This window comes from Peromyscus californicus, unplaced genomic scaffold (genome assembly GCF_007827085.1).
Source record: "Peromyscus californicus insignis strain IS unplaced genomic scaffold, ASM782708v3 Scaffold_17__1_contigs__length_78620276, whole genome shotgun sequence".
In the NCBI taxonomy this organism is placed as follows: domain Eukaryota; kingdom Metazoa; phylum Chordata; class Mammalia; order Rodentia; family Cricetidae; genus Peromyscus; species Peromyscus californicus.
Window position 1 is genome coordinate 63,615,469 of NW_026294469.1, and position 26,334 is coordinate 63,641,802.

A 26,334-nucleotide genomic window follows, 5' to 3' on the forward strand; every position below is an offset into this window, starting at 1 on the left:
TTACAAAATCCAAGACAAAACTTCCCAGAATTCCTGAATCCCTTTCCTGGGTCCTTCCTCGTGGCAGACGGGTGTCATGGAAAGAGAGCCAGTGGAGCCAAGCCCACTTCTCTTGAACCACAAAAGAATGCATCCTCGGCCACCTATTGGCCCGACCACCCGGTTAACAATGCTGTTGTAGGGCCTGTCGGAGAAGACACAGCAGCGCGTCCCGTTCTCATCTCTTCCTACTTTGCTGCGGGTCTGTCCTATCTTCTGTGTTCTAGAATTACTTGCCAGTTACACAAAATACTCACTGGCACTCATTTGACACAAAGGATTCATGCTAGTGTGATAGGATTTTTCTTTTTAGGCCGCCAGCTCACAACAAAACAACACAGAGACTTACTATTCATTATGAAAGTTCAGCCAATAGCTTAGCCGTGTTTCTAACTAGTTCTTATAATTTAAATTAACCCATATCTTTCAATCTAAGTTCTTTTATGTGGCTTGATTACCTGCACTTTGTAAAGCCCATGCTGCCTGCTCTACATCCCTGGCATCTCCTCTCAACTCTGCCCTTCTTCCTCCCAGCATCCTCTGAGTCTGGAAACCCTGCCTAACTATTGGCCATTCAGCTCTTTATTAAACCAGAGACTACCCTCCAGTCCTTTGCTAGCTCTGCTGTTTATAAGATTCGGTAACCTTTCTTTGTAACAAGAAAATTGGAGTGTAGAGGAGGCTATTTGGTGTAACAGGCACAAAGAGCATCCAGTACTTACAAAATACAGTCAGGAAGTCATTGCATTTTGCAAGAGGGAAGAAGGAGGGCGTTGCTAGTCTTTCTCTGTTTTGCTAGCCAGCTCCCAATAAACAACATGGAGACTTCTTATTAATTATGAAAGCTTGTCTGATAGCTTAGGCTTCTTCTTAACTAGCTCTTATACCTTAAATTAAGCCATGTTTTTATTAATCTACGTGGCTGTTACCTCTACCCCATTCTGTGTGTCTAACTCACTCCACATCTGTCTGACTTAACCCTTCTTCTTCCCAGTGTTCTCTCTACCTCAAAAATCCTGCCTAGCCATTGGCCGTTTAGCTTTTTGTTAAACCAATCACAGTGACATATCTTCACACAGTGTAAAGTAATATTCCACAACAGGAAGGAAATTGGAAATTCTAAGCCTTGGACAGAAGAGTGAAGGAGGCAGTGGGCAGATATTCAAGCATAAATTCCACTAAGCTATATACATTGTTGACCTCTGCCTGAGAGTTATCTTGAAGGTTTTTTATTTATTTTTATTATTTATTTATTTATTTATTTATTTATTTATTTATTTATTTATTTTGGTTTTGGTTTTTTTTTTTTTTTTTGAGACAGGGTTTCTCTGTATAGCCCTAGCAGTCCTGGAACTCTCTTTGTAGACCAGGCTGGCCTCAAACTCACAGAGATTTTGGCCTGCCTCTGTCTCCCAAGTGCTGGGATTAAAGGCATGCTCCACCATCACTGCCCAGCTTTCTCTCTCTCTTTGAAATATTGTTTAATGATTTATTTATTATCTATTTATTCTTATGCATTGGTGTTTTGCATGTATGTCTGTATGAAGGTGTCAGATCCCCTGGAACTGGAGTTATAGACAACTATGAACTGCCATGTGGGTGCTGGAAATTGAACCCAGGTCCTCTGGAAGAACAGCCAGAGATCTTAAGCCTGAGCCATCTCCTCAATCTCTGAGTCATCTCTCCAGCCCCCAGTCTTAAAGGTTTTACAGGAGCACTTATCAAGGTGTATGTGGGATATGCTGACTCTTCAATAAATGGTGATATAATGGATTTAGTATGTTTAAAAGAATGGAATGGGATGGGATGGGGACGTGACTCAGTAGGTGAAGTGCTTGCCATGTAAGAATGAGGACCTGGGTTCAAATCCCCAGCATCCATGTGAAAACCCAAACAGGGCAGTGTGTGTATAACTTCAGCACTGGAAAGCAGACAGGTTGATCCTAGGGCCTTGAGGAGATTTGAGTAAGAACAGCCCCCAGAGGTTCATGTATTTGCATGCTTGGTCGGCAGGGAGTGGCACTACTTAGAAGGATTAAGAGGTGTGGCCTTGTTGATGGAAGTGTGTCTGTCACTGGGGGTGGGCTTTGAGATTTCAGAAGCCCAAGCCAGGCCCAGTGGCTCTCTCTCTTCCTGCTGCCTTCAGATCTGAATATAGAACTCGCAGGCACCATGTCTGTCTGCATGCTGCCATGTTCCCTGCCCTGAGGATAATGGACTAAATCTGCGAAACTGTAAACAAGCCCTGGTTAAATGCTTTATTTTATAGAGTTGTCATGGTCATGGTGACTCTTCACAGCAACAGAACACTGGCTAAGATAGGCCTCAGTGGACAACCAGTCTAGCCAAACACCCACTTCAGGTTCAGTGAGAGACCTTGTATTGCCTTTAATTCAGCAATCAGGGGCCCCGAGGTGGTTGGATTTCTATGAATTGGAGGCCAGCCAAGGCTACATAGTGAGACTCTGTCTTTAAAAAGAAAGAGAAAAGAAAAGAAAAAAGACCTACTATACTGAGAGGTTTTGTGTGTTAATTTTTGTTTGTTTGTTTGTTTGTTTGTTTTTGGTTTTTGTTTTTTTCGGGACAGGGTTTGTCTGTGTAGCTTTGCACCTTTCCTGGATTTCGCTCTGTAGACTATGCTGGCCTTGAACTCACAAAGATCCACCTGCCTCTGCGTCCCGAGTACTGGGATTAAAGACGTGCACCACCACCTGGCTTGTGTGTCAGTTTAACACAAGCTATAGAGTCATCAGAGGAAGGAGCCTCAGCTGAGGAAATGCCTGCTTGAGATCCGGCTGCAAAGGCATTTTCTCATTTAGTGATCAATGTGGGAGGGCCCAACCATAGGTGGGTGGTGACATCCCTGAGCTGCTGGTCCAGGATTCTATACAAAGGTGGGCTGAGCAAGTCATGTGAGCAAGCCAGCAAGCAGCTCCCCTCTATGGTCTCTGCATCGGTTCCTGCCTCCGGGATCCTGCCCTGTTTGAGTTCCTGTCCTGACTTCCTTCAATATGAACAGCAATGCTGAATCATAAGCCAAATAAACCCTTTCCACCCCAACTTGCTCTTTGGTCATGGTGTTTTGTCGCAGCAACAGAAATCCTAACTAAGACATCTACGAATCTCAAAGAGATCAGATAATCACATAAAAAAAATAGAGGTTGATAGAGGTGAAAGGACCCAGCAGACGCCGTAACAGGCTATCAGTCTTCTCTCAGAGATCAGGCCTCAATTTCAGTTTCCTGAGACCTGAGCAAGCAGTTTCTGGGAGGGCTATGAACAAAAGACACAGTCCTTGCAGTAGCTCCCTTTCTGCATGTACTCTGACTGCTCAAGGTTCAGTCGATTGTTTGCTGTCTGGGACCCCTCACCAACTTAGAGCTACGTGTGTGGGTCAATGTGAATGTGTGAGGCCAGTTAGTTTCCACGGCAACTCAAGAACAAAGCCTGGGACTTGTTCAGGCCTGCCCAAAAATGGTAACTGTAACCTCCAACTAACTCTAGCCAAATAAAATTGCTAACATGATTGCAACTTGTATAAACTAATCCTGAGTCTGTTCTTGCGTAGTCTGTAGACCCCAAGACCCCCTTTGCTTTAAAAACCCTGCCCCATTGCTACTCGGGGTCTCTCCTGCTCTGCTGCTCCATCATATGGATGGAGAGTCCCGCGTTAACTCGTAACAATACAAAGACTCTTTGCTTTTGCAGCAGATTCAGTCTCTTGGTGGTCTTTGGGGGACTCTGGGTACAACAGAGGAAAACCCCAATAGCAGCTTCTGACCTCCACAGCTGCACATAGGCATGCTCACCTGCACATGCACTTGGACACACATGCATACATCTTGCACACACAAAAAGAGAAGAAAACAGATGGACCTCATATCAACAAGGAGAATGGAAGTGACGGCACACAGAGGTGAGAATTGTGGGAGTTGAACCGCCATCTCTGGCCAGGGCACAGTGGCTGAACAGCACTCGTTCAGAATCCCAACCGGAAGCAGGATTTAGTCCTGCTGGTTCTGTGAACAAATCCCAACGAAGGGATCCCTGGTAGAGACATACACAGAGTTAGGGGAGCTAAGGAGCAAGGATGACTGGTCTCCTCCCTTTCGACAGAGGAAATGGGGCCACCAGAGCCCAGTGACAACTCAGGTCATGGAAGAGAACCTGCCCAGCAGAGCTTTGACCACAGTAGGACGCAGACAGTACCACAGGCTCTCCTCAGATCTGAGGCAGCCCCGGACATCAGGAGATCTGTACATAGAATTCTGTCTTGTGTGTAGCTTTCTCTTTTTTCTTCTCTTAAGACTTTTCTTTTCTTAGTATCCCCGTGATGACTCAGAAAGGACAGCATTGTGCACATTGTTAATTCCACTCATACTTATTAGAAACATGCTAGGAATAATGACTTATTCTAGGCTCCAGGGAAAAAGAAAAGGGCTGTGTTCTCACAGAGCTTACAGTTTGGGGAAAGGAGAGGACAAGTTTAACAACACAACAACTAACTGAGACATTGCAGTGAGACACGCTGAGAGGACAATAAGGCAAGATGCCTTAGGGAAGAGATGCTGGGGGTGTGCCATGGAGGCAACAGAGGCCTCGGCTTCTGCCGAAGTTAGCCATGACCGTGGCAGCCACACAGGGCAAAGGTGTCAAGAGAAGCAGTGTGGAGACAGCAGTGAGTCAGTGAGCTCCTTGTTTCCCTGAAACAGCAAGGAGACCCGTGTGGAGGAGCCTCTGCTCCTCCACACAGGCAAGAGAATCTGCTCTGAGGAAATACACACCAAACTATTTAGACATGAAGTCTCGAAGTTAATTTCGAGTGATTAAAAACTATACTAAGATGTATATTTTGGGACATAGACACGTAGTATGTCTATATACACCTGCACATGTCGATTTGGGTAGTTATTGGTTTCTTTTTCTGTGGTGATATTGTGTTCCCCAATATATTGTGCACCCTAATAAACTTATCTGGGGTCAGAGAACAGAACAGCTACTAGATATAGAGGCCAGAAGATGGTGGCACACACACCTTTAATCCTAGCATTCTGGAGGCAGAGATCCATCTTCTCTGTGAGTTCAAAGCCACACTGGAAACAGTCAGGCATGGTGACACACGCCTTTAATCCCGGGAAGTGATGGCAGGAAGCAGAAAGGTATATAAGGCGTGAAAACCAGGAACTAGAGCCTGGTTAAGCTTTTAGACTTTTGAGCAGCAGTTCAGCTGAGATCCATTTGGATGAAGACTCAGAGGCTTCCAGTCTGAGGAAACAGGATCAGCTGAGGAATTGTCGAGGTGAGGTGGCTGTGGCTTGTTCTGTCTCTCTGATCTTTCAGCGTTCACCCCAATACCTGGCTCTGGGTTTGTTTTATTAGTAAGACCTTTTAAGATTCATGCTACATTTTTTTTCTTTTTTGTTCTGCTATGGTTTGGTTTTTGAAAATTTTTATTTTACTTATGTTTCTATGTGAATGTTTGGCACATGCGTGGCAGTGACCTCACATGCCGGAAGAGGGCATCGGATCCCCTGGAGCTGGAGTTAAAGCCGATTGTGAACTACCTGGTGTGAATGCTGGGAACAAACTTGGCTCCTCTGGAGGAGCAGGAAGGGGTTTTAGCTCCTGAGCTGTCTCTCTAGCTTGGTTTGGTTTTTGAGGCAGCATCTCACTGTAGGTCAGGCTGGTCTGAAACTCCCAACAATCTTCCTGCCTCTGCCTTCCTCTACGCAAGTATTACAGGCATGACCACTGTACAAATACACATTTGTATGTATACGTATTACATATAGAAAATGATAGATGAAGTGAAATATTAATAATGTTTGCAGAAATTAGTAGTGTTATCTGAAACTTTTTCTGAGTTTGAGGCAGAGACAGGCTGATCTCTGTGAGTTTGAGGCCAACCTGTTCTACACAGGAAGTTCCAGGACAGCCAGGGCTGGCTATACAGAGCAAACCTTGTCTTTAAAAAAAAAAAAAAAAACTAATACAAATGAACTGAGATTAAAGACATGAGCCACCACCACCTAGCATGAACTTTTTAATAATATTTTTATGAACCCTAATAAAAATATTAATTCTGGCAAATATCGATGATATTAATAAAATATTAGATAAGTCTAAGAATGTAGATCTGCAGCAGAATACATGCTTAATATGCTTAAGGGCCTAGATTTGATTTCCTATGTGTACACACATACCAGACACAGACACACTGACACACACACAGGCACACACACACACAGGCACACACACACACTGCAAATGTTTGATGAGGAATGAACATCTGTCAAGCCACTTATAATATCACATAGGTTTTCCTGTCCAAGGATTGAGGGCTTCGGCCAGATTAGGGCTACCACCTGTTTGCAGGAATTTTTTTTTTATTGTTGTTGTTACAATACAACAGTGCCTACTTAAGTACTGATTGCTTATGGTTGGTTTTGCACTATCACAGAACTGAGTGTGTGGGGAGCCCAAAACAGCTTGACCACACAGCTGCCGTGATAGGCTTAGAGGCCCAGACACAGCTTCTGTGACAGGTTTACTGGCAGGCAACACCCGGATCCAGGAGAAGCCTTAAACTGACCCCACCCAGGGAGGGCCTGCATCTAAGGGGAAGTACCTGACATTCCAAACATTCTGAGCACCCCTAGACAAATGTCAGCCAGAGTCCTAAACCTAGAAATCCCCTCACCCCAACCTCTGCTATGATAAAAAATACAAAACAAAACAAAAACAAAAAGCGGGCCCGGGCTCGGGGCTCTCTGCTCACATTGCTGTGTTGGACAGAGAGACCAAGCTCTGAGCTTGAAATAAAGGCTCTTTGCTTTTACATATGAGATTTGGTCTTCGTGATGGTCTTTTGGGGGTCCCCGTGATCTGGGCATAACAAGTGGTTGCAACCAAGACTGTTTTGTTCTACAAGGCCTAAATTATTTGTAGTCTGCTCCTTAAAGAATGATCTACCAAAGCTTGGTATGGTGGCACACACTCTTAATCCCAGAAATCAGGGGACTGAGGTGGATGGATCCCTATGAATTGGAGACCAGTCAAGGCTACACAGTGAGACTCTGTCTTAAAAAAAAGAAAGAAAGAGAAACAAAAAGAAAGAAACAGCGAACAGTGACGTGTTTATCTAATTATTCTTTATCAATAAAAAAATCGGGAGTCAGATATTAGGGTAAGAATCTGAATGACCAGAGAAATGGAGAAGCCACCAGTGACCTCCTATCTCTTCTGTTCCTCCATCCAAAAGGTTTGAGATCCTCTCTCAGCTCTGCCTTACTATTTCCTGTCTCCTATCTGTCCTTGGTCCTCCAAAACCTCTATGGTTAATTTTGGTCAGCTAGTGGCCAGCTCCGCCCTCTGACTCAAACCAAACTTTACTGTTAGAATGTGTTCGAAATATCACACAATGCTAGGGAATCAGGTAGGTACCACCACATTCAGGCTTCAACATTCACATCTCTAACGGTGGGTCACCTATAATACTGTCTTCCAGAATGATCAGGTGAGGAAGACACCATAATTAACAATGTACTCAAGACAAAATTACTCACCAGAAATCCACCAAATTAAAAGCTAAGTGATAGCAAGACACAACCAGAAAGCCAAGAATGACAATGCACACCTATAATTCCAGCATTTGGAAGGCTTCTACCACAAGACCAGGAACTTGAGGCCCTCCTGAGCTACAGAGCAAGATCTCAACCTGAACAACCACCACAAAAATATGGGGGGCGCAGAGGCTGTAGTTCAGTGGTAGCGCACTTGCCTAGCATGTGAAGTGTGGGAGACAATCATTATACGTCCAGTAAAGGAAGTATCAGGCATTTGGGAATGAGAGTTCAGGACCCAGAAAAGCAATACTCCCTCGGCGTAGATATTAGTGCTGAAGGCCTCACCCTGGCCAGCGGTCTGGAGCTGGAGGCCCTGTGACTTACAGCGGAGTCTGATCCCGGCTCAGCTTCACGATGTATTTCAACCTTACTGCCTTAGTCACTTTCCCCATTGCTCTGACAAAAACAACTTGAGGGAAGGAAGAGAGTTGCTTTTGGCTCACAGTGTGAGGGGATACAGTCCATCGTGACAGGGAAGGCGTGGCAAGTGTGGCTCTAGCTGGGCCCTGGGAGCACGGAGGCAGCTGGCCTCACTGTGTCTGCAGTAAGACATCAGAGAGAAATGCTGGAGGTCAGCTTGCTTTTCCATTTTTTTTAACAGTAGTTCAGCCCGAGACCACCATGGGATGGTGCTGCCTGTGCTCAGAGCGCATTTTACCCCCTAGTTAAACCTCTCCTGAAACAAGCCCCTGACATACCCAGGTGTGTTTCCTAGGTAAGTCTGAACCTAGTCAAGTTGACAGTGTAGATTAGCCATCAGACCTACTTACCCCCTTGTTGGTCTTGTCTGAATGAGAACCGGCACACTTGGGACTCTATTTGAGGACCATGTACCACTGGAAACATCTATGACCTGTGAGCATGGCACAGACAATCATTATCACATCTTTGCACATGAAGTTAAAGCCAAAGGATTATTATATTTAGAAGAATGATGCCTCAGTAGCCAAGCACAGTATTACAGCTGGGGACTTTAGATTGCACGTCTCTGCTCTGCCATATTAGCTAGCCTGGTTTGGGTTTCACCCATGGTTTCCCACACAAACCTGCTTCCATTGGCATGGCTCAAATTCTACTACAGCTCCTCCAAAGGAAGCCCATATTGACATATATGAGAGAGTAGACCAACAGCTTGAAGAGCCCGTGGGAGCTTCTTATTCTGATTAACTACCCAAGATGATTTGCAACAACTGTTCCCAAGTCTAGGCAGCAGTGAGAGTCTAGGGGAGAGAAACTTCTCTTTCATTGAAACTGTGCATCTATGGCCAAAGAGAAATATATAGACTAGAGGAATCGGTGTGTTAAGGCCTTTTCCTCCCAACAAGGAGGGGAGAGAGTTGTGTGAGGCTGAGTGAAGGTACAGAGGACTGTTGGGAGAACAACGGAAGGACAGCCACCTGCTGTGATACACAAGCATCCTATGGGGGAATCTCTCTCTCTCTCTCTCTCTCTCTCTCTCTCTCTCTCTCTCTCTCTCTCTCACACACACACACACACACACACACACACACACACACACACACACAAAACAGGCACATACACGGAAAACCCATGATGCCAGCCACTAACAAGATAAAAAATAGAAAATGTACTTTTTGTTTGTTTTGGACTCTCACAGCATAGCCTCAGCTGGCCTCGAACTCACAAAGCTCCACTTACCTCTGCCTCCCCAGGGCTAGGGTTAAAAGGCATGTGTCACCATACCTAACTAAGAAAATGTATTTTTAAAATCATCTTTATTTTCTGTCTGTGGTCATGTGTGTGAGGGTACACACGTGTGCATGTGTGTGTGGAAGCCGGAGGACACCCTCAGGTGTTACTCCTCAAGCACCTTTCCCCTTTTTCTGTTTTGTTTGTTTGGTCAGTTGGCTGATTTTTGTTTTTTGAGATGGTTTGGTTTCCCTGTGTAACATCCCTAGCTGTCCCAGAACTCCATTTGTACACCAGGCTGGCCTTGAACTCACAGAGATCCCCCTGCCTCTTCCTCTCAAATTCTAGGATTAAAGGCGTGCGCCACCACCACCCAGCCCTTCTTCTGTTTTTAGACATAGCTCTGGCCTGGAACTCACCCAGTAGCATAGCCCAACTGGCTTATTTAAATTCCATCCCTGAGTTCTCAGTGCTGGACAAGGACATGGAACTCAAGTCCTTGTGTTTTTGAGGGGAGCACGTTACTGACTGAGCTACCTCCCCAGCCCGGAAAATGTACTTTTAAATCTCCCCTAGATCCATGTGTGGTGGCGCATAATTATAATCTCAGAACTTGAGAGGCAGAGGCAAGAGGAGCTAACGTTCAATGTCAACCTTGGCTACATGGAACTGTGTTTCCAAAAAACGAAGTAATAATAATGTTGATGATGAATAAAAATTTTAAATGTGTCCTTCAAAATCTCCACACTTCTTAAAACCTATGTAGAAATGGAGTTCTAATGATACAGAGTAAATTGTAGCATCAAGAATTAAAGTGTCAGGAAAACAAAGCAGGGCAGGATCCCTCAAGAAATCTTACTGCTGCCAGGCAGCAGTGGTCCTGGCCTTTAATCCCAGCATTTGAGAGGCAGAGAGAGGCAGGCGGATCTCTGTGAGTTCAAGGCCAGCCTGATCTACAAAGCAAGTTCCAGAACAGCCAGGGCTGTTACACAGAGAAACCCTGTCTCAAAGAAAACAACAACAACAAAAAAACCAAAACAACAACAACAAACAAAAACCAAAAACAAAAACAAAAAGAAAAGAAAAGAAAATCCAGTGGGGAAAACACAATCTTCCCAAACACATCCCTCTGGGAGGTGAGGTAACAACAAACTAGGGAAACAGGCCACCTTTAAATAAAATAAAATACTTCTGCAATAAAAGGAGGCATAAAAAAGTAAAAATATAATAAAAGAAAGCAGGGATATCAGGGGTTCTGGGCCAGATATAGAGAAGGAAACAGACAAAATGTAGAATGCTCTGGAAGTTTAGTATAAGCACCTGTATATTTCTTGGTGTGTTTTAAATTTTCCTAAGCTAAAATCTGAAACAAAATTTTATTTTCAGAGAAGAGTCTCCTTAAATAGCCCATGCTGACCTGGACCTCATGATCACCCTGCCTCATCTTCCTGAGTGCTGAGTGGCAGGGGCCACCACATCTGATAGGACAACATTTTGAATAAGGCCACACAGATTTGTTTTTATCACTCCTGTTTCTCCTCTGGGTTCAACATATTGTACCACTCAGTATTCAATTAGGAAGTCTGGGGACCATCTTTCATTCCTGGAACTCACTCTGTAGCCCAGGTTGGCCTCGAACTCACAGAGATCCGCCTGGCTCTGCCTGCCGAGTGCTGGGATTAAAGGCATGTGCCACCACCACCCAGTTCATTACTGTCTTTACATCACTTCCTATATCCAGTCTGTCAACTAGTTTCCTTGGTCTCACCTCCAGAAGACTCCCATGAGTGGACTCCTGTTCACCACTGGAACCCTCAGAGTTTGCAAAAACCTCAACACCCCTCTCCTTGTGTCTGCTCCTACCCCTCAAGTTGATCTCCACAGGGGAGTCCAGGTAATTTGTTTAAAGTATGATTCCTTCCCTGCCTAGAGCTCTCCAACAGTCCTCCACAACCTTTTTTTTCCCCAGTAAACCTTTTTTTTCCCCAGTGGTGGGGATCAAACTCAGGTCTTGATAGAGTCTATACACGTACTCTACCACTAAACTACATCCACCAGCCCAAGGTTCTGTTTAAGACTGAGTTAAATATTCGCCTGAGAGATCTCCAGGGAAGGTATTAAGAAAGCTGTTTGATGTCTGGGTCTGTCTAACTCAAGGGAAGAATTTACTTGGAAGTTTACACCCTGTGGTAAAAGCTTGTGAGGGAAGTGAAACATGAGGGAACTGCAGTAATACCCAACGTTCGGTACTCAGGGTGGGGGACAGGGGAGGCTCTTTGAAACTGTATCTAGAGGCCACGCCTGCTTAAGGTTTTCTTTCTACTCAGCCACTCGGAGTTTGTGTTGCCTGGAAGTGATGGCACAGATCCCAGGCCAAGCTGTAAGAGAATCAGGGAAGTGGCCTTGGGCAGGGAAGAAAGGGAAGGGAAATGCCAGTGGGTTTTCTTCAACCGGTGAAGATCGGGAATCGACACTGGGGAACAGCAGACTCTTCAGTCAGCCTGTCTTCATAATTAATATACAACCGACTGACTCACTGCCCCTCGCCCTCTGCCCGACTGCCTCGGCTTCCCAAGGTTTACAGACCATGATGTCAGGTCTTTCGGCTGGCTGGCCTCGAGTTCTATTTTATTATTTATTTATTTATTTATTTATTTATTTATTTATTTTTGGTTTTTCGAGACAGGGTTTCACTGTGTAGTTTTGGTGCCTGTCCTGGAGCTCTCGCTGTAGACCAGGCTGGCCCCGAACTCACAGAGATCTGTCTGGCTCTGCCTCCCGAGTGCTGGGATCAAAGGCGTGCGCCTCTTTTTATTTTATTTTAAAAAAAGAATTGTTCTAGATTTATTTATTTTTTGTGCATGAGTGTTTTTGCCCGCAAATGTGTACGTGCACCAGGGGTATGCCTGGTGCCTATGGAGGTCAGAAGAAGGCATCTAATTCCCTGGAACTGGAGTTACACATGTGAACTACCTTTTGGGTGCTGAGAACCAAACTCTGGTCCTATGGAAGAGCAACAAATACTATTAAGGGCTGAGCCATCTCTGGCCCTGGTCTCCATTCTACGGCTTCCACCTAGCAAATGCTGGGATTACAGGTATGAGCATCATGGCCTATCCCATTAGGTTTTTAATTTATTTACTTTTTTTTCTTTAAGACAGGGTCTCTCTATGTAGCCTTGGCTGGCCTCAAACTTGGTGAGGTACACTGCTTCTACCTACCGAGTGCTGGAACTAAAGGCTGGCATAGCCTGACTTGGGCCTTTCTAACTGTCCATTTATAAACCACTTTTCAGAGGGCACATGTTGACAAAATCAAATCTAACTGTTGTACTCAGAGTCCCCCAAAGACCACCCAGAGACCAAATCCGATGCAGAAGCAAGGAGTCTTTTTCAGGAGAGACCCGGAGTAGCAAGGGGGCAGGGTATTTAAGGGGAGTAAAGCAAGAGGGGTTTGGGGCCTACAGACTACATAGGAACAGACTCCATCCAGAGGAGCTGTCCTTGGTCAGCTTGCAGCTGCAAGAAAACTATTATCTCTTTCAGCGGTTGCTGTGGTTACTACATTTTTTCGTTATCATGAACCCGCTAGCTGTAACTTTTCATTGGCTTCTTCTACTATATGGGGACATCTGGCAGGTCTTCCTGTAACTGGAGCTGGGCTCAAGGACGGGGGCTCAAGGGCACATCGTGCTGTGCCATCCTGCTGGGTCTTTTCCACAGCTTGTCATGGCTGCAGAATAGCCAAGGCAGCGGTCCGGGCAGGGTCCTGGGTTCCTCACTAACAACGAAGACGGCTCAATTTCCCGTTCATTTCTAATTTGTGCCCTATGCTTCAGGGCTGTTTTTATTCACCGATACTTAAAAGTCATAAATTTTATTTTTGGAATTTAAAAAAAAAAGGAATTTTGAGACAGTCTCTAAAGTTGCATTTCTTTTCTGACATGCTACAAAACATCCCACGCTCCCTTTCTTCTCCGCCCTCCCTCTCCTCCGATCTCGGGCCTTCGGCCGGAAGTCTCGCGAGAGGTCGCGGTCTCATGAATTCTCCCAGCAGCCCTAGCACTTCCTCTTCCTGTAGGCGGCCTAAGGTGAGCGTTACTCGGCGCCGGGCTCTCGGGACCGAATCCTCCGCCATCGCCGTCCTCCTGTCTTCGGGGGGGTGCTGGCGGCGCGGCCCCCGGGACCTGAGCTCCAGGGACCATGGGTCCTCGCCGCAGGCGGCCGCGCCCTGTGCGGAGGGGCTCGGCGGCGCGTCCGACCCGGAGCCCCGGCTCGCCGCAGGCCTCTGCGGGCCGCGGAGCCGCGTGAGGGGCGGGCGAGGGGTTGGCACGGGGTGACCCGGGGTGACCCGGGCAGAGCGGGACGCCCGAGGCTCGGCTCCGGCGGTGAGTGCCGCCGGGTGGGAGCTTCATTCATTGGAGCGCGGCGGTGTGCCTGGGGCGGCCCGTGGCGCGGGTATGGGGGGGGTGCTGCGGGGTCGGGGCGAAGGAGGGGGTCTGTAGGTGGTTGTGCGTGGATTCCGCCACGGCGTTGGGGTGAGAACAGCCGTGCTCCGGAAGGGACGGCGACGGCCTCGGGCCGCTCGTTCATTCATTAAGCTGTGGGTAGGCAAGGCTGGCATTAAGAAAAAAAAAAAACTCCTGGCAAAGGAAAGATGGCTGCGATGATGTCATTTCTTAGGACACCTTTGGATTGATCATGAAAACAACTATACTCTGAGCAGCTGTTGGTAGTATTTAGCGCGTGTGTGGGCTTTTTGGTGATGAGGTGATTGATGGTAATGATGTGCTCCCAGGTGACCTGTGAAGATGGTTCGCTACTCGCTTGACCCAGAAAACCCTACGAAATGTAAGGACTAACCTGACTGTTTCGGGGGGTTGGGGTTTTTTTTTGAGGGGGAGGGCGTGTGCATAATGCAGCAAAGATGGACTTTTTTTCCCCTTTTGCATTTTTGTAGCATGCAAATCAAGAGGTTCAAATCTTCGGGTTCACTTTAAGGTAAGGAAGCCATGATCATGATAAAGAATTCTAATTTGCTCCTGCATGTCTTTAAAGGGTAGCTGCGGTGATGACTTTCTTAGGACACCTTTGGATTTACCGTGAAAATAAAACACATTCTAAGCAGCCACCTTTTTAACGAGTTGGTTATTGGTGTGTGAATGCTTGAATAAAACTTGCAAATATTGTGGGATACGGGTATATAATTACAGGATAAATGGGGGTTAGATAATTTACTGTGAATTCATCTCCCAATTCTTAAAATTTAATACTTCAGCACTATTAACCAAAACTTTCTGGCTTGTATCAGAACACCCGTGAAACTGCCCAGGCCATCAAGGGTATGCATATCCGAAAAGCCACCAAATATCTGAAAGATGTCACTTTAAAGAAGCAATGTGTGCCTTTCCGGCGGTATAATGGTGGAGTCGGTAGGTGCGCCCAGGTGAGAAATCTGTTGGAAATTCTGAGGAGGGGGATGGTGGGACACTGGGGGCTAAAGTCTCCTTTGTCTCTCTGGTTGCTGTGATGACAATCTTAGGACACCTTTGGATTAACCATGAAATAAAACATGTTCTGAGCAACCTTGGTGTTGGACGTAAGTTCTTAACTGGGTCTAACGCTAATTTATCAAGGAAAGTAACAAACTGCTTCCTCTTTTTCTTTCAGGCCAAACAGTGGGGCTGGACACAGGGCCGGTGGCCTAAAAAGAGTGCTGAATTTTTGCTGCACATGCTTAAGAATGCAGAGAGTAATGCTGAACTTAAGGTACATGAGCCGTTGCCATCCATGTGTATATCTTAAGACAGTTACTTAGATACATACCCTATTCCGTGATTGTCATGTACTGGGAATGGGTGTGCATGCCTTTTTATTGTTTTGGGTTTCAGGTCAGCTTGGTCTACATAGTGAGAAACTGTCTTTTAAAAAGAGCCAAAACACCACTTTTGTCTTGTGCCGCTAGTATCATAGAATTGTGCCTAGAGATGCTCAGAAGCATGGCATGCTGTGTCCTAATAGTCTCCTCTGTCCCCAGTTCTGCAAAAGGAACATCTCCCGCGGCCTGGATGAGTGCAAATCAGGGTGTTGGCACCATAGTCCAAGGCATCCCAAAAGAAACCATGTCTTTTACTCTTTTACCTTATGCCACCATGCACCTTTTGGATAGTGCTAGCCTTAATGGTGTGGTTTGTTGACAATGTTGTGAAGGGAAATGTTGAGTATTGGGTGTTTAGGATGTCTACATTGTATTTGAAAACTTGATTTTTTTCTTTGCAGTAAGGTTATATAGCTTCTAAAATAAAAATAGTACTGTAAGAGAGTAGGAGGCTGGGCAATAGCTAATGTAGCCATCTCTTTCCCCTAACAACCTTGAGGCTTACAGGCAGCATGTATTTTAATACACAGAATTTTATTGTAGCTGAATTTCTTTTTTTTTTTTTTTTTTTGGTTTTTCGAGACAGGGTTTCTCTGTGTAGCTTTGCGCCTTTCCTGGAACTCACTTGGTAGCCCAGGCTGGCCTCGAACTCACAGAGATCCGCCTGGCTCTGCCTCCCGAGTGCTGGGATTAAAGGCGTGCGCCACCACCGCCCGGCGTAGCTGAATTTCTTAAATGGTGCCTTAATAAGGATTGCCTTTCACAGGTGATGTCATTAAGATGGGATTAGCTGGGCAGGAGAGATGGCTCAGGGGTTAAGAGCACTGGCTGCTCTTCCAAAGGTCCTGAGTTCAATTCCCAGCAACCACATGGTGGCTCACAACCATCTGTAATGAGATCTGGCGCCCTCTTCTGGCCTGCAGGAATATGTGCAGTCAGAACACTGTATACACAATAAATAAATCTTTTTAAAAAAAAGATAGGATTAGCTACCTATACTACAGAGTATGACACTGCAGTTCAGACAGCAGGAGCAAAATGATTTAAGGTCAGGCAAGTTAGAGGTTGGAAGCGTTTTCTCAAAACAGATGTTTGATCCCCCCCCCTCCCGTTTCCAGGGTTTGGATGTGGATTCTCTAGTCATTGAACACATCCAGGTGAACAAAGCACCTAAGATGCGCCGACGGACTTACAGAGCTCATGGCCGGATTAACCCATACATGAGCTCCCCCTGCCACATCGAGATGATCCTCACTGAAAAGGAACAAATTGTTCCAAAGCCAGAAGAGGAGGTTGCGCAGAAGAAGAAGGTGAGTTTCTTGGTTGCTGGTATATCGTACTAGAAAGATAATTGAGTGCTGGGATGACTCTTAGGACACAGGCGCCTTTATAATAACCATGGAAGGAACCTATTCTGACCAGCCCTTCGCCCACTTTAATGTGACTTCTGTGGCACTGAGATTAGTCTTTGCACTAGAACACCTCCCTTACAACTGAATAATTTGACTTTTTGCACTTACATGTTGCCATTTCTTTCTTAACCTTCTTAACGCTCTGACCCTTTAATACAGTTCATGTTGTGGTGTCCCCAACATAAACTTGTGCTTTTCTAATGGGTTTAAAGGGGTCACAGTCTGAGAACCGCTTGCTCTGTACTGTTTGCCAGGTGGACTCTTCCTGCCTTCCCTTAGGTGTGAATTTGAGTCCTTCCAAGAATTAACATGTGTTTATTCTAGAAAATTAAATGATCCCTTTCTTTGCCTTTTCAGATATCCCAGAAGAAACTGAAGAAACAAAAACTTATGGCACGGGAATAAATTCTGCATAAAATAAATGCCGCTAAAAGTAAAGGTCTCCTGGTCATCTGTCTAAGCCGTCTCAGACCGCCTGTCAATCACCCTGGTGGGAGGGATGTATGTCATGCTGGAAAGGTTTATTAAAGTGATCGAGCAGGGAAACAGACTGTTGGAAAGCAACTAAGACATGGAAAAATGACTGTCCAGTTTTATTTGCATTTACTGGGGAACTGTAGTGTAGAAGACTATAGGATCTTGGTTATATAATAAATCTGCCTTTAGGGGGAAGAAATTCTTTACCACTGACCCTAATTAAGCTATAATATGCTTAGAATATTTTTATAAGTGATTTGTTAGGGCAGTACCCAAATGTTAAGCTGTATAATTTAAGGATTTTTTTTTAAAGTTATGTGTGTTAGTTAATGCCCCTCTTAGACATGTTTAACATCTTAACTGATTTTGGTGGGAAGGACCACCAAAATTTTCTATCATCAGGGACTTGGAGATAAACTGCTTTAGTGTCATTTCCTGGCCTCTGAGGGCAGCCCAAACAGGTGTACATACACTTAAAAGCCCAAATTTTTTTAAGGCTAGAGAGAAGGGTCAGTGGTTAAAACTGCAGAGGACCAAGATAACCCCTTACTCAAGCTCCAGAGCGTCTGGTACCTTCTTGCCTCCTCAGGTACCCAAACAGTATGTACACATGGAAGACTAGAAATATAAAGTTGGGCTGGAGAGTGGCTCAGAAGTTAAGAGCACTGCCTGTTCTTCCTGAGGTCCTTAGTTCAGTTCCCACCAACCACATGGTGGCTCACAATCTTCTGTAATGAGATCTGGTGCCCTCTTCTGGCCTGCAGACAAAATCTATACATAATATATAATTAATAATACATAATATATATATATTTTAAATCTAAAGTTATAAACTGGCATTACAGAGAGTTTAAGGTAATCTGTTTTGGCCTCCCAAGTAGCTAGGGCTTGACTTAAATTTGTTAGGAATAGAAACTTTGAGGTCCTGCATCCTCTGAGAAACTTGGAAGTGAAGTACTGCACTCCTGAGCTGTCTTCCGTGTACATTTGCCTATTAGGACTGTTCATTTAAATCTAGTTAGTACGATTCCCCCTTGCCGCTGTCTGAAAGCATTTTTCCAGGGTATCTTGTTAAAGAACTGGGCTGGAGGGATGGCTTAGGTGAAGCTGCCAAGCCTGACCACCTGAGTTGAGATACTCAGACCAACATGGTGGTAGAAGAAACTTATTCCCTAATTTCTATGAATACCATGTGATGCAGCACATAAATGTGATCTTTTTCTTTCTGTTATGACATAAGCATGTTTTACTGCAACAATAAATGTTCTTTGTTGTTGCTTCCTGCGAACATTTCATCTACAGGCTCTGTAGGAATAGTTTAATTTCTCTTGGGTAGATCCCCAAGTGTTAAGATAAATTCAGTTATTGTGTCTGACATTGCCAAACAGGCTTCGAGACAGTGTTTCCTCACAGATCCTCCTGCGTCTGCCTGCCCGGTGCTGGGATTTAAGAAGTGTGTCACCGCCGGGCGGTGATGGCGCACGCCTTTAGTCCCAGCACTCGGGAGGCAGAGCCAGGCCGATCCTGGACTACCAAGTGAGTCCCAGGAAAGGATCAAAGCTACACAGAGAAACCCTGTCTCGAAAAACCCCCCCAAAAAAGTGTCACCACTGCCTGGCTGAGACTTCATGTCTCAACCAGCAGTGTGTAAGGGTTCCAAATCCAAAACCTTATCAACGGATTATTCTGAGAGTGTAAAGTGGTGTGCAGCTCAGGGGTTGAGTGGTAGAACCAATTCAACTCCTAGATTTTGGTTAGCTCTACATTTACCTCCTCCGTTAAAGGTGTGTAAATCTCCCAGGTGCTGAGGTGCTCAGAATCCCATCTTCTGGAAGAACATAAGAGCCGTGATTTCAAGACCAGTCTTGAGTGTTTCATGTGTGGAAACCCAAAAAGGTGCACTAGTTTAGCAAATCTGAGCCTGAGAACACTCGTGCCAGGGCCTTAGCTGTGACTGTTGAGTCCCCTGCAGCCCAGCAGGATGCAGTCAGAAGCCAGTCAGGTGCCTGGGAAGTTAGGCTCTGCGCACAGCCCCACCCTTGCCTATACTGGAGGCGCAGAGATCTGTGCACGTCACCGTTACGTTCTGCGCGTCCCCTGTCTGACGCATCCGCCTTTGTCAGCTCCTCGACATATCATTGGCTGTTAGCAGCCTAGCCTCCCGGAAGTGCGGACATTGCTCTGGGCGTCTCGGTGGTGAGTGAGCTTTTGGAGGGGCTGGAGCTCGCGCGTCGGGTCTCTATCTGCGACGCTGTCCGGGGTCCCGGACGGTGCTGTGCGGTGCGCCGGCAGCCTGCCCTCGGCACCGGCCTTCGTCCATCGACCTCGGTGTCTTCCTCCCTCCCTTCCGTGGCGGCGGTTCGGTCGTCATCCTTGGACCCGCACGGTGAGTGCCCCTTCTCTGTGCCGCTGGCCCTTGTTGTCTCCCGACTTTGTGAGCGCTGTCTTTGATTTCCCTTGTTCCTCTCGGTTCCTTCAAGGGAGGTGACTTCGCAGCTCTCCTTAGGCTGTTCTCGGGATCCCTAGCCCTTTCCTCTCTCACTTCCATTGTCTTCCAAGACCAAGTTGAGTGAAAGATTCCATTTTGCTCTCTTTGGCAGCTTGGATAGTAGTTAAAATAGTAGTCTACCTTACCATCTTCTAGACATTTCCACTGCACTTCCTACAGTATGAAATAAAACACCTATCAAAAAAAAGTTACTAGGATTAAGAGACAACACGATTAGCTTTCACTCACTATTAGCTTTCTACTTAAGAGATCCAAAAAGTTTTTATAAAAACCATAATATGGAAGTCGGGAGTGGTGGTGCACACCTTTTGTCCCAACACAAAGGAGGCAGAGCCAGTGGATCTCCTGAGTTCAAGGCCAGACAAGGCTACATGGTGAGACCTTGTCGGATAAGTAAATAATATGGTGTAGTTATTGGCACGTTTCTTGGGGTTTTATTTAGAGCATAATATGTAGGAATTTTTAAATCACCAACTACAGGAAAAACTCAAAAAATATGAATGAAAAAGATGGATGGGGAGGACAGGGGCCTGAAGAGGAGTTGTAAAATTATCAGGGTTTTTTTGGGGGGGCGGGAGGTAAAAAGTGATATTTTGTTTTAAGACACGTTCTCACTATGTAGTCCTGCTGACCTAAAACTCACAGGTATATCCCCCCTTTCCCCTCCCAAGGGCTGGGATTAAAGGCATGACCTACCCATTCCTGGCTGGGAATTCTGGTTGTGCACAGGTTCCCACTTTGGTGAGTGCTCTTCCAATCTACATCCCCAGCCCTGCCCCCTCCCCCCATCCCCCCACTCACTCCAAACTTTTTTTTTCATTTGGAGATAGAATCTTCCTAAATTATCGATGCAGGCCTTGAACTCGATGTGTAGCCCAGGCCAATGTATGCGGCTCTTTTCATGAGCCTCCCTCATAGTTGAGATCACAAGCCTGGTTTATTTTGTTTTGTTTTGTGACATTTCTATTTTACACTACAGTCACACTGTGCAATGCACACTGCATTCTTGTCAGCTGGGTGCTATTGTCCTCTTCATTTTTCTCGTGAGGGAATTAAGGCACAGTCTGGTTCAGTAATTTTTTTTCCAAGAAACATCTTTTAGAAAGTGATGCAGGTCTCAGATCAAGGCAGCCTCCCCGTGCAGTCTGTAAAGTGTATGCTGGGGAGCCTTTAGAAGGCTGCAAGACCTAGAGCCATCTCCAGCTCAGATTCTAAACATCTGCGACCAAAGTAAGATTCCTGAAAAAATGTGGAAAAAGAATCCCTGCTAATTGACTGTTTTTGTAAGTGCTAAGTGAACAGAGGATCTAACAAGTGGTTCTTAATCTTCTTAATGCCGTTCCTCATGTTATGACCCTAACCATAAAATTATTTTGTTGCTACTTCATAACTAATTTTGCTACTGTTAGGAATCATAATGTAAATATCTGACATGCAACACCTGTGATGAGCCGGTTGACCCCGGGTAGGGTGGTGGGGAGGCGGGCAGACTTGACCCATTGCTTGAGAACCACAGGTCTAGCAGGATGTAGGCAAGTGTCCTATCACTGAGCTTAATTGACTGATTTATTTATTTATTTATTTTGGTTTTTTCGAGACAGAGTTTCTCTGTGTTGTTTTGGTGCCTGTCCTGGATCTTGCTCTGTAGACCAGGCTGGCCTCGAACTCACAGAGATCCGCCTTGCTCTGCCTCCCGAGTGCTGGGATTAAAGGCGTGCGCCACCACCGCCCGGCGCTTAGTTTTAATTATTAACTTGAAACAACTTAGAATTACCTGGGAGGAGAGTTCTAATGAATAATGATCCAAATCACTTGGCCTGTGAACATATCTGTAAGTGATTATTTTGATTGTTAAAGGATATGGAAGACCTAGCCCATTGTGGGCATCACAATTCCTTAGGCAGGAGGTCCTGAACAGTGTAGGAGGGGAAAGCTAGCTGAGATCCTTGTGGTTTTTCTCTCAGCTCTTGATTGTAGAGGTGATGTTTTCAGTTTCTCCCTCAGCTTTCCCACAGTAATGGACTCACCTGGAACTGCAGTGAGATTAAACCCTCTTTCTTAAGTTGCTTTTTGTTGGGTACTTGTCACAGAAACAGAAATGAAATAGATTAATCCTCTATCTTGAAATCCTACTCCTAAGAGGTTATTTTGTAAATTTAAGAGATCTTTTGATTTAATAGAACAAGTATTGTCTCTTTTAAGACATAGTTGATTTTCAGAATCAAATTTGTCAATATGATTTTTAATTATCAAGAACTCTAAAAAGGGCTGGCTGTGTTTAACCCCTGAACTGGAGAGGCAGAGGCAGGTCTGGTCCACATAGAGAGTTCCAGACAGCAAGGGCTACGTGGTGAGAGATTCTGTCTAAAAAAGAAAAGACTATTAGAAGTACTAACCTTTAGAAACACACAATTTACTTACACAATAATACTTATCTTAGGATTACTATTGCTGTGATGAAACACCATAACCAAAGCAGCTTGGGGAAAAAAGGATTTATTCGACTTACACCTCCACATCACTGTTCATCATCAAAGGAAGTCAGGACAAGAACTCAAACAGGGCAGGAACCTGGAGGCAGAAGCTGATTCGGAGGCCATGGAGGGATGCTGCTTACTGGTTTGCTTTCCAGGGCTTGCTCAACTGACTTTCTTCCAGAACCCAGGACCACCAGCCCACAGATGGCACCACCCACAATGAGCTTGGCCCTGCCTCGTCAATCACTAATTAAGAAAATGCTCTACAGGCTTGCCTACAGCCTGATCTTATGGAGACTTTTTTTTTTTTTTACATTTCTATTTTTCTTTTTTTTTTGAGACGGGGTCTCTCTACAAAGTGTTGGCTATCCTGGAACTCACTATATAGATATATAGACCAGGCTAGCCTTGAACTCACAGAGATCCACCTGCCTCTACCTCCCCAAGTGCTGGGATTAAAGGCATGGGTCACTATGCTTGACTGGAGGCATTTTTTTCATTGAAGTTTCTCCTTTTAGATGACTTAGTTTGTGTCAAGTTGACATGAAACTATCCATCATGGTTGGGCGGTGGTGACGCACGCCTTTAGTCCCAGTACTCGGGAGGCAGAGCCAGGTGGATCTCTGTGAGTTTGAGGCCAGCCTGGTCTACAAAGTGAGATCCAGGACAGGCACCAAAACTACACAGAGAAACCCTGTCTCGAAAATCAAAAAACAACAACAAAAAAAAAAGCCAAAAAACTATCCAGCACAATACTGAATAAAATGTTACTTATTACCCAACACACCTTCAGTTATATCCTTAAAAAAGGAATACAGGAAACTCAATGTTAAGAGCAGGGGCCATTCTTCCAGAGACCCAGGTTCATATCCCAGCTCCCATATGGTGGCTCACTTCTGGACCCCACAGGCCCTGCATACTCATGATGCACAGACATACATACAAGCAAAACACCAATACGCATAAAATAGATAAGTAAATCTTAAAACAACAAAATAAATTAAAAGTTGATCTACCTAGTAACACCTGTAATTCACCACTTGGGAGGCTTGGACAAGAAGAGTTCCAGTTCCAGGACAGCCTGGGTTTCTCTGTGTAGCCCTGGTGGTCCTGGATCTCGCTCTGTAGACCAGGCTGGCCTCAAACTCACAGAGATTCACCTGCCTCTGCCTCCTGAGTGCTGGGATTAAAGGCGTGCACCACCACTGCCTGGCCCATTGACTTAATGTTAATTATCAGTTCCTTATATAATCTACACTAAGTGCACCCTATATTTGAGTATAAATAATATTTTTTTCCTTTAGGGGAAAAAAAACCCACTAAAAACAAATACCTTCTCACTCTGTAACCCTGACTGTCCAGGAACTGGAACAACTCCCTAGGTTGGCCTCCAACTCGTAGACAGCAACAGTGATGGGAAAGAATTAAATGCTGGCATCTCACTGTTCATGTTACCTGTTCCTTTACCTTGCAGATAGCAGCATTTTGGTTTAGAAACCTTTGCTTTAAGCAAAATTTTTTTTTTTTTTTTTTTTTTTTTTTTGGTTTTTCGAGACAGGGTTTCTCTGCGTAGCTTTGCGCCTTTTCCTGGAACTCACTTGGTAGCCCAGGCTGGCCTCGAACTCACAGAGATCTGCCTGGCTCTGCCTCCCGAGTGCTGGGATTAAAGGTGTGCGCCACCACCGCCCGGCTGCAAATATTTTTATGCATATCCTCTACCCCCTGTAGAAATAGTATTTCCATAAAATCTTCCTATCTGTTATCTGTGATAAGCTATTTTTTTCCCTCTGTTTCTGTCAGCAGTTTAGGAACTCAAGCCTGGGACAATGGTGTGCATTCCCTGTATCGTTATTCCAGTGCTGCTCTGGATCTTCAAAAAATTCCTGGAGCCATACTTATACCCTCTGGTTTCCCCTGTGGTCAGTCGTCTCTGGCCTAAAAAAGCTATACAAGAATCCAGTGCTAAAAATACAGGCAAAGTAGACTGCAAGGTAAGACCCTCTAAATGCCCGAGGCAGGCAGGAGAGAGAGTGGTATGGGTAACCGGAAGCCCTTGGCTTTGGAAGAGTGAGCTTTTAGAACTGGTAGCTTAAAAAAAATAAATAAATTAAATAAACAAATAAATGTTGGGGAAAAGAAAAACAAACAAACAAAAAAGAATTGGTAGCTTTAATGTGTTTGTCTCAATTTCAGTAATGTAGTAACCAGAAGATTTTAAACCAGGCTTCTGATTAATGTGTTTGTCCTTTGGCCTTACGGCTTTGGTTGAGGATCTTACTTTCCCCCACCTGAAATGGGGATTGAACCCAGGATCAGGAGCCCACCAGGGCAGCACTCTACCATGAGCTCCATCCCCAGGCCTGGTGTGAAAGTGGATGTTCAGACCGCTCCAGTCTTCAGCATTGGTGCCTATTGCATTGACTCTGTTCAGTTGTGTTAATTTAGTTAACCACATAATTCTGGAAACAAAATCATTTTATTCTGAAGTTTGTTGTCTGTCTCTGTGCCTTTTTGTTATAATAATTCTTGATTTTTTTTTTTTTCCATTTTAGGGTGCAGATACCATTGGATTACCCACAAAAGGACCAATAGAGGTCTCTGATAAAAAGAAAGACTAGCGCGGTTTTCCTGAAAGCCCCTGGCTGTTTTCAAATGGACCCGATAATATGAAGCACCTTCTTTGTCTCTTGCCTTTTTTCTCTGAGACCAGGATTCTAGATAAATAGTTTAGCTAGCTATCTGATACTGATCAGGAAGTAAATGATATTTATATTAAAAGTGTAAGTAGTTATATTTAATGACCTCACCCTGAGTTTCTTTTCATTAAGGTAGCTTTTATTTCTGTTATTCCATTTTACTAATATGAATAAATAGAAGGTTTGTGTGAGCAGACACTCAGAACTTGAAGTCCGTGGGCCTTTGCATTGTTTCGCATAAATTTGGCTGCTGTTTTTGCTTCCTGTGGGCTCTTGTGACTTGAGGGGATGAGTCTAACTGTAAAACAGTACAGTCGATGGGATGAAGTGTGAAAGATGTAATTGCTGTCCAGCACAATGGAGAGCTGATACTTAGGAACAGTTATTGCTCCAGGTTAACTGGAAAAGAAGGAACTAGGGGAAGCTTCTTTGAAAAATGTAATATCAACATCAATGTCAATCACATAAATTCTAATTCTGCTGTACTTCTATTCCTACAAATGCATTAAACATTCAGTTTAACTTGTTCTTTGTTTCTTTTTGTCTTTTCATATTTGAATGTAATTTTTTTAAAAAGATCAGGCTAATAAAGCAGACTCTTAGACCTGTGATGTCATCTAGACAGTGGTTAAGCAGAAGTCAACATTCCACAATGAGTGAATCCACAGGAAGGATTTGACTGGCCCGATTATGCCTAAAGCAGCTAGGGGTCTGGTTGTGGGCTTCACTTGAACGATGATGGGATAAAGCCAATCCTGTGCCTGAAGACTATAATCCCAGCTACCTAGGGGGCTGAGGTCTCCAAGTTCAAGCCCGGCCTTTGCTGTAGTGTGAGTTTGTGTCTAACTTAGCGGGATCTTGTGTCAAATTTAAAAATGCAAAAAGGGTTGGAGATTAGCCTAGTGACAAAGTGTTTGCTTAACCTGAAGCCCTGGGTACGGTCCACAACACTGTACATCCCTCTACAGAGATCCTCCTGCCTCTGCCTCCCAAGTCCTGGGATTAAAAGGTGTGTGCCACCACACCCATCCTGCACATCATTTTTAAATTAACTTCTTTTGAAGTGGTTTCAGATAGTCCAGGCTGACCTATGTAGTCAAGGATAACCTTGAACTTCCGTGCTCTCTGCATGCAGGTGCTATATTACATGTGTGTGCCATCATGGCCAGCTCATTGCTTTGAAGTAAAAAAAAAAAATTATTTTTTAAATTTGGATGGGTTATTATACATATATATGTATGATGTATATATATGTTTCTCTGCATAGCTTTGCACCTTTCCTGGAACTCACTCTGTAGCCCAGGCTGGCCTTGAACTCAGAGATCCTCCTGCCTCTGCCTCCTGAGTTCTGGGATTAAAGGCATTCACCAACCACTGCCCAGCAGGTTATTATATTTTTATGTGTGTTTTATCTGTGTATACATGTATGTGCATCTTCTGTGTGCCTATGGATGGTTGTGAGCCACCATGTGGGTGCTAGGAATTGGTTCTAGCAAATGTTCTTAACCACCAAGCCATCTCTCCAGCCTTGAAGTAAAGTGATTTATAATGTCCTTAGTCGCCAATGGATTT

At 44.8% G+C, this 26,334-nt stretch overlaps 2 protein-coding genes and 3 non-coding genes across 6 annotated transcripts; all 5 read left to right on the plus strand.

Moving 5' to 3' along the window:
• The first annotated feature begins 13,684 nt into the window (after positions 1-13,684).
• On the plus strand, positions 13,685-17,041 carry Rpl17 (ribosomal protein L17). The gene is made up of 7 exons (XM_052742551.1): positions 13,685-13,701; positions 14,112-14,164; positions 14,274-14,314; positions 14,625-14,759; positions 14,984-15,082; positions 16,310-16,501; positions 16,961-17,041. The coding sequence occupies exons 2-7, from the start codon at positions 14,125-14,127 to the stop codon at positions 17,006-17,008; spliced, it is 555 nt and encodes a 184-aa protein (XP_052598511.1). The 5' UTR covers positions 13,685-13,701; positions 14,112-14,124; the 3' UTR covers positions 17,009-17,041.
• Positions 13,975-14,040, plus strand: LOC128113156 (small nucleolar RNA SNORD58). Its single transcript, XR_008219373.1, has one exon. It is a non-coding gene; the product is annotated as a small nucleolar RNA SNORD58 (small nucleolar RNA).
• Positions 14,377-14,442, plus strand: LOC128113155 (small nucleolar RNA SNORD58). The gene has a single exon (XR_008219372.1). It is a non-coding gene; the product is annotated as a small nucleolar RNA SNORD58 (small nucleolar RNA).
• On the plus strand, positions 14,835-14,899 carry LOC128113154 (small nucleolar RNA SNORD58). Its single transcript, XR_008219371.1, has one exon. It is a non-coding gene; the product is annotated as a small nucleolar RNA SNORD58 (small nucleolar RNA).
• A 2,195-nt stretch (positions 17,042-19,236) lies between the features above and the next one.
• Positions 19,237-25,289, plus strand: CUNH18orf32 (chromosome unknown C18orf32 homolog). Of its 2 annotated transcripts, none has more exons than XM_052742553.1 (3): positions 19,237-19,466; positions 23,867-24,057; positions 24,619-25,289. In XM_052742553.1, the coding sequence occupies exons 2-3, from the start codon at positions 23,893-23,895 to the stop codon at positions 24,682-24,684; spliced, it is 231 nt and encodes a 76-aa protein (XP_052598513.1). In that variant the 5' UTR covers positions 19,237-19,466; positions 23,867-23,892; the 3' UTR covers positions 24,685-25,289. The 2 variants fall into 2 exon arrangements, with proteins under 2 accessions (XP_052598513.1, XP_052598512.1); XM_052742552.1 differs by having other exon boundaries at positions 19,239-19,466; positions 23,870-24,057.
• Positions 25,290-26,334: the final 1,045 nt, after the last annotated feature.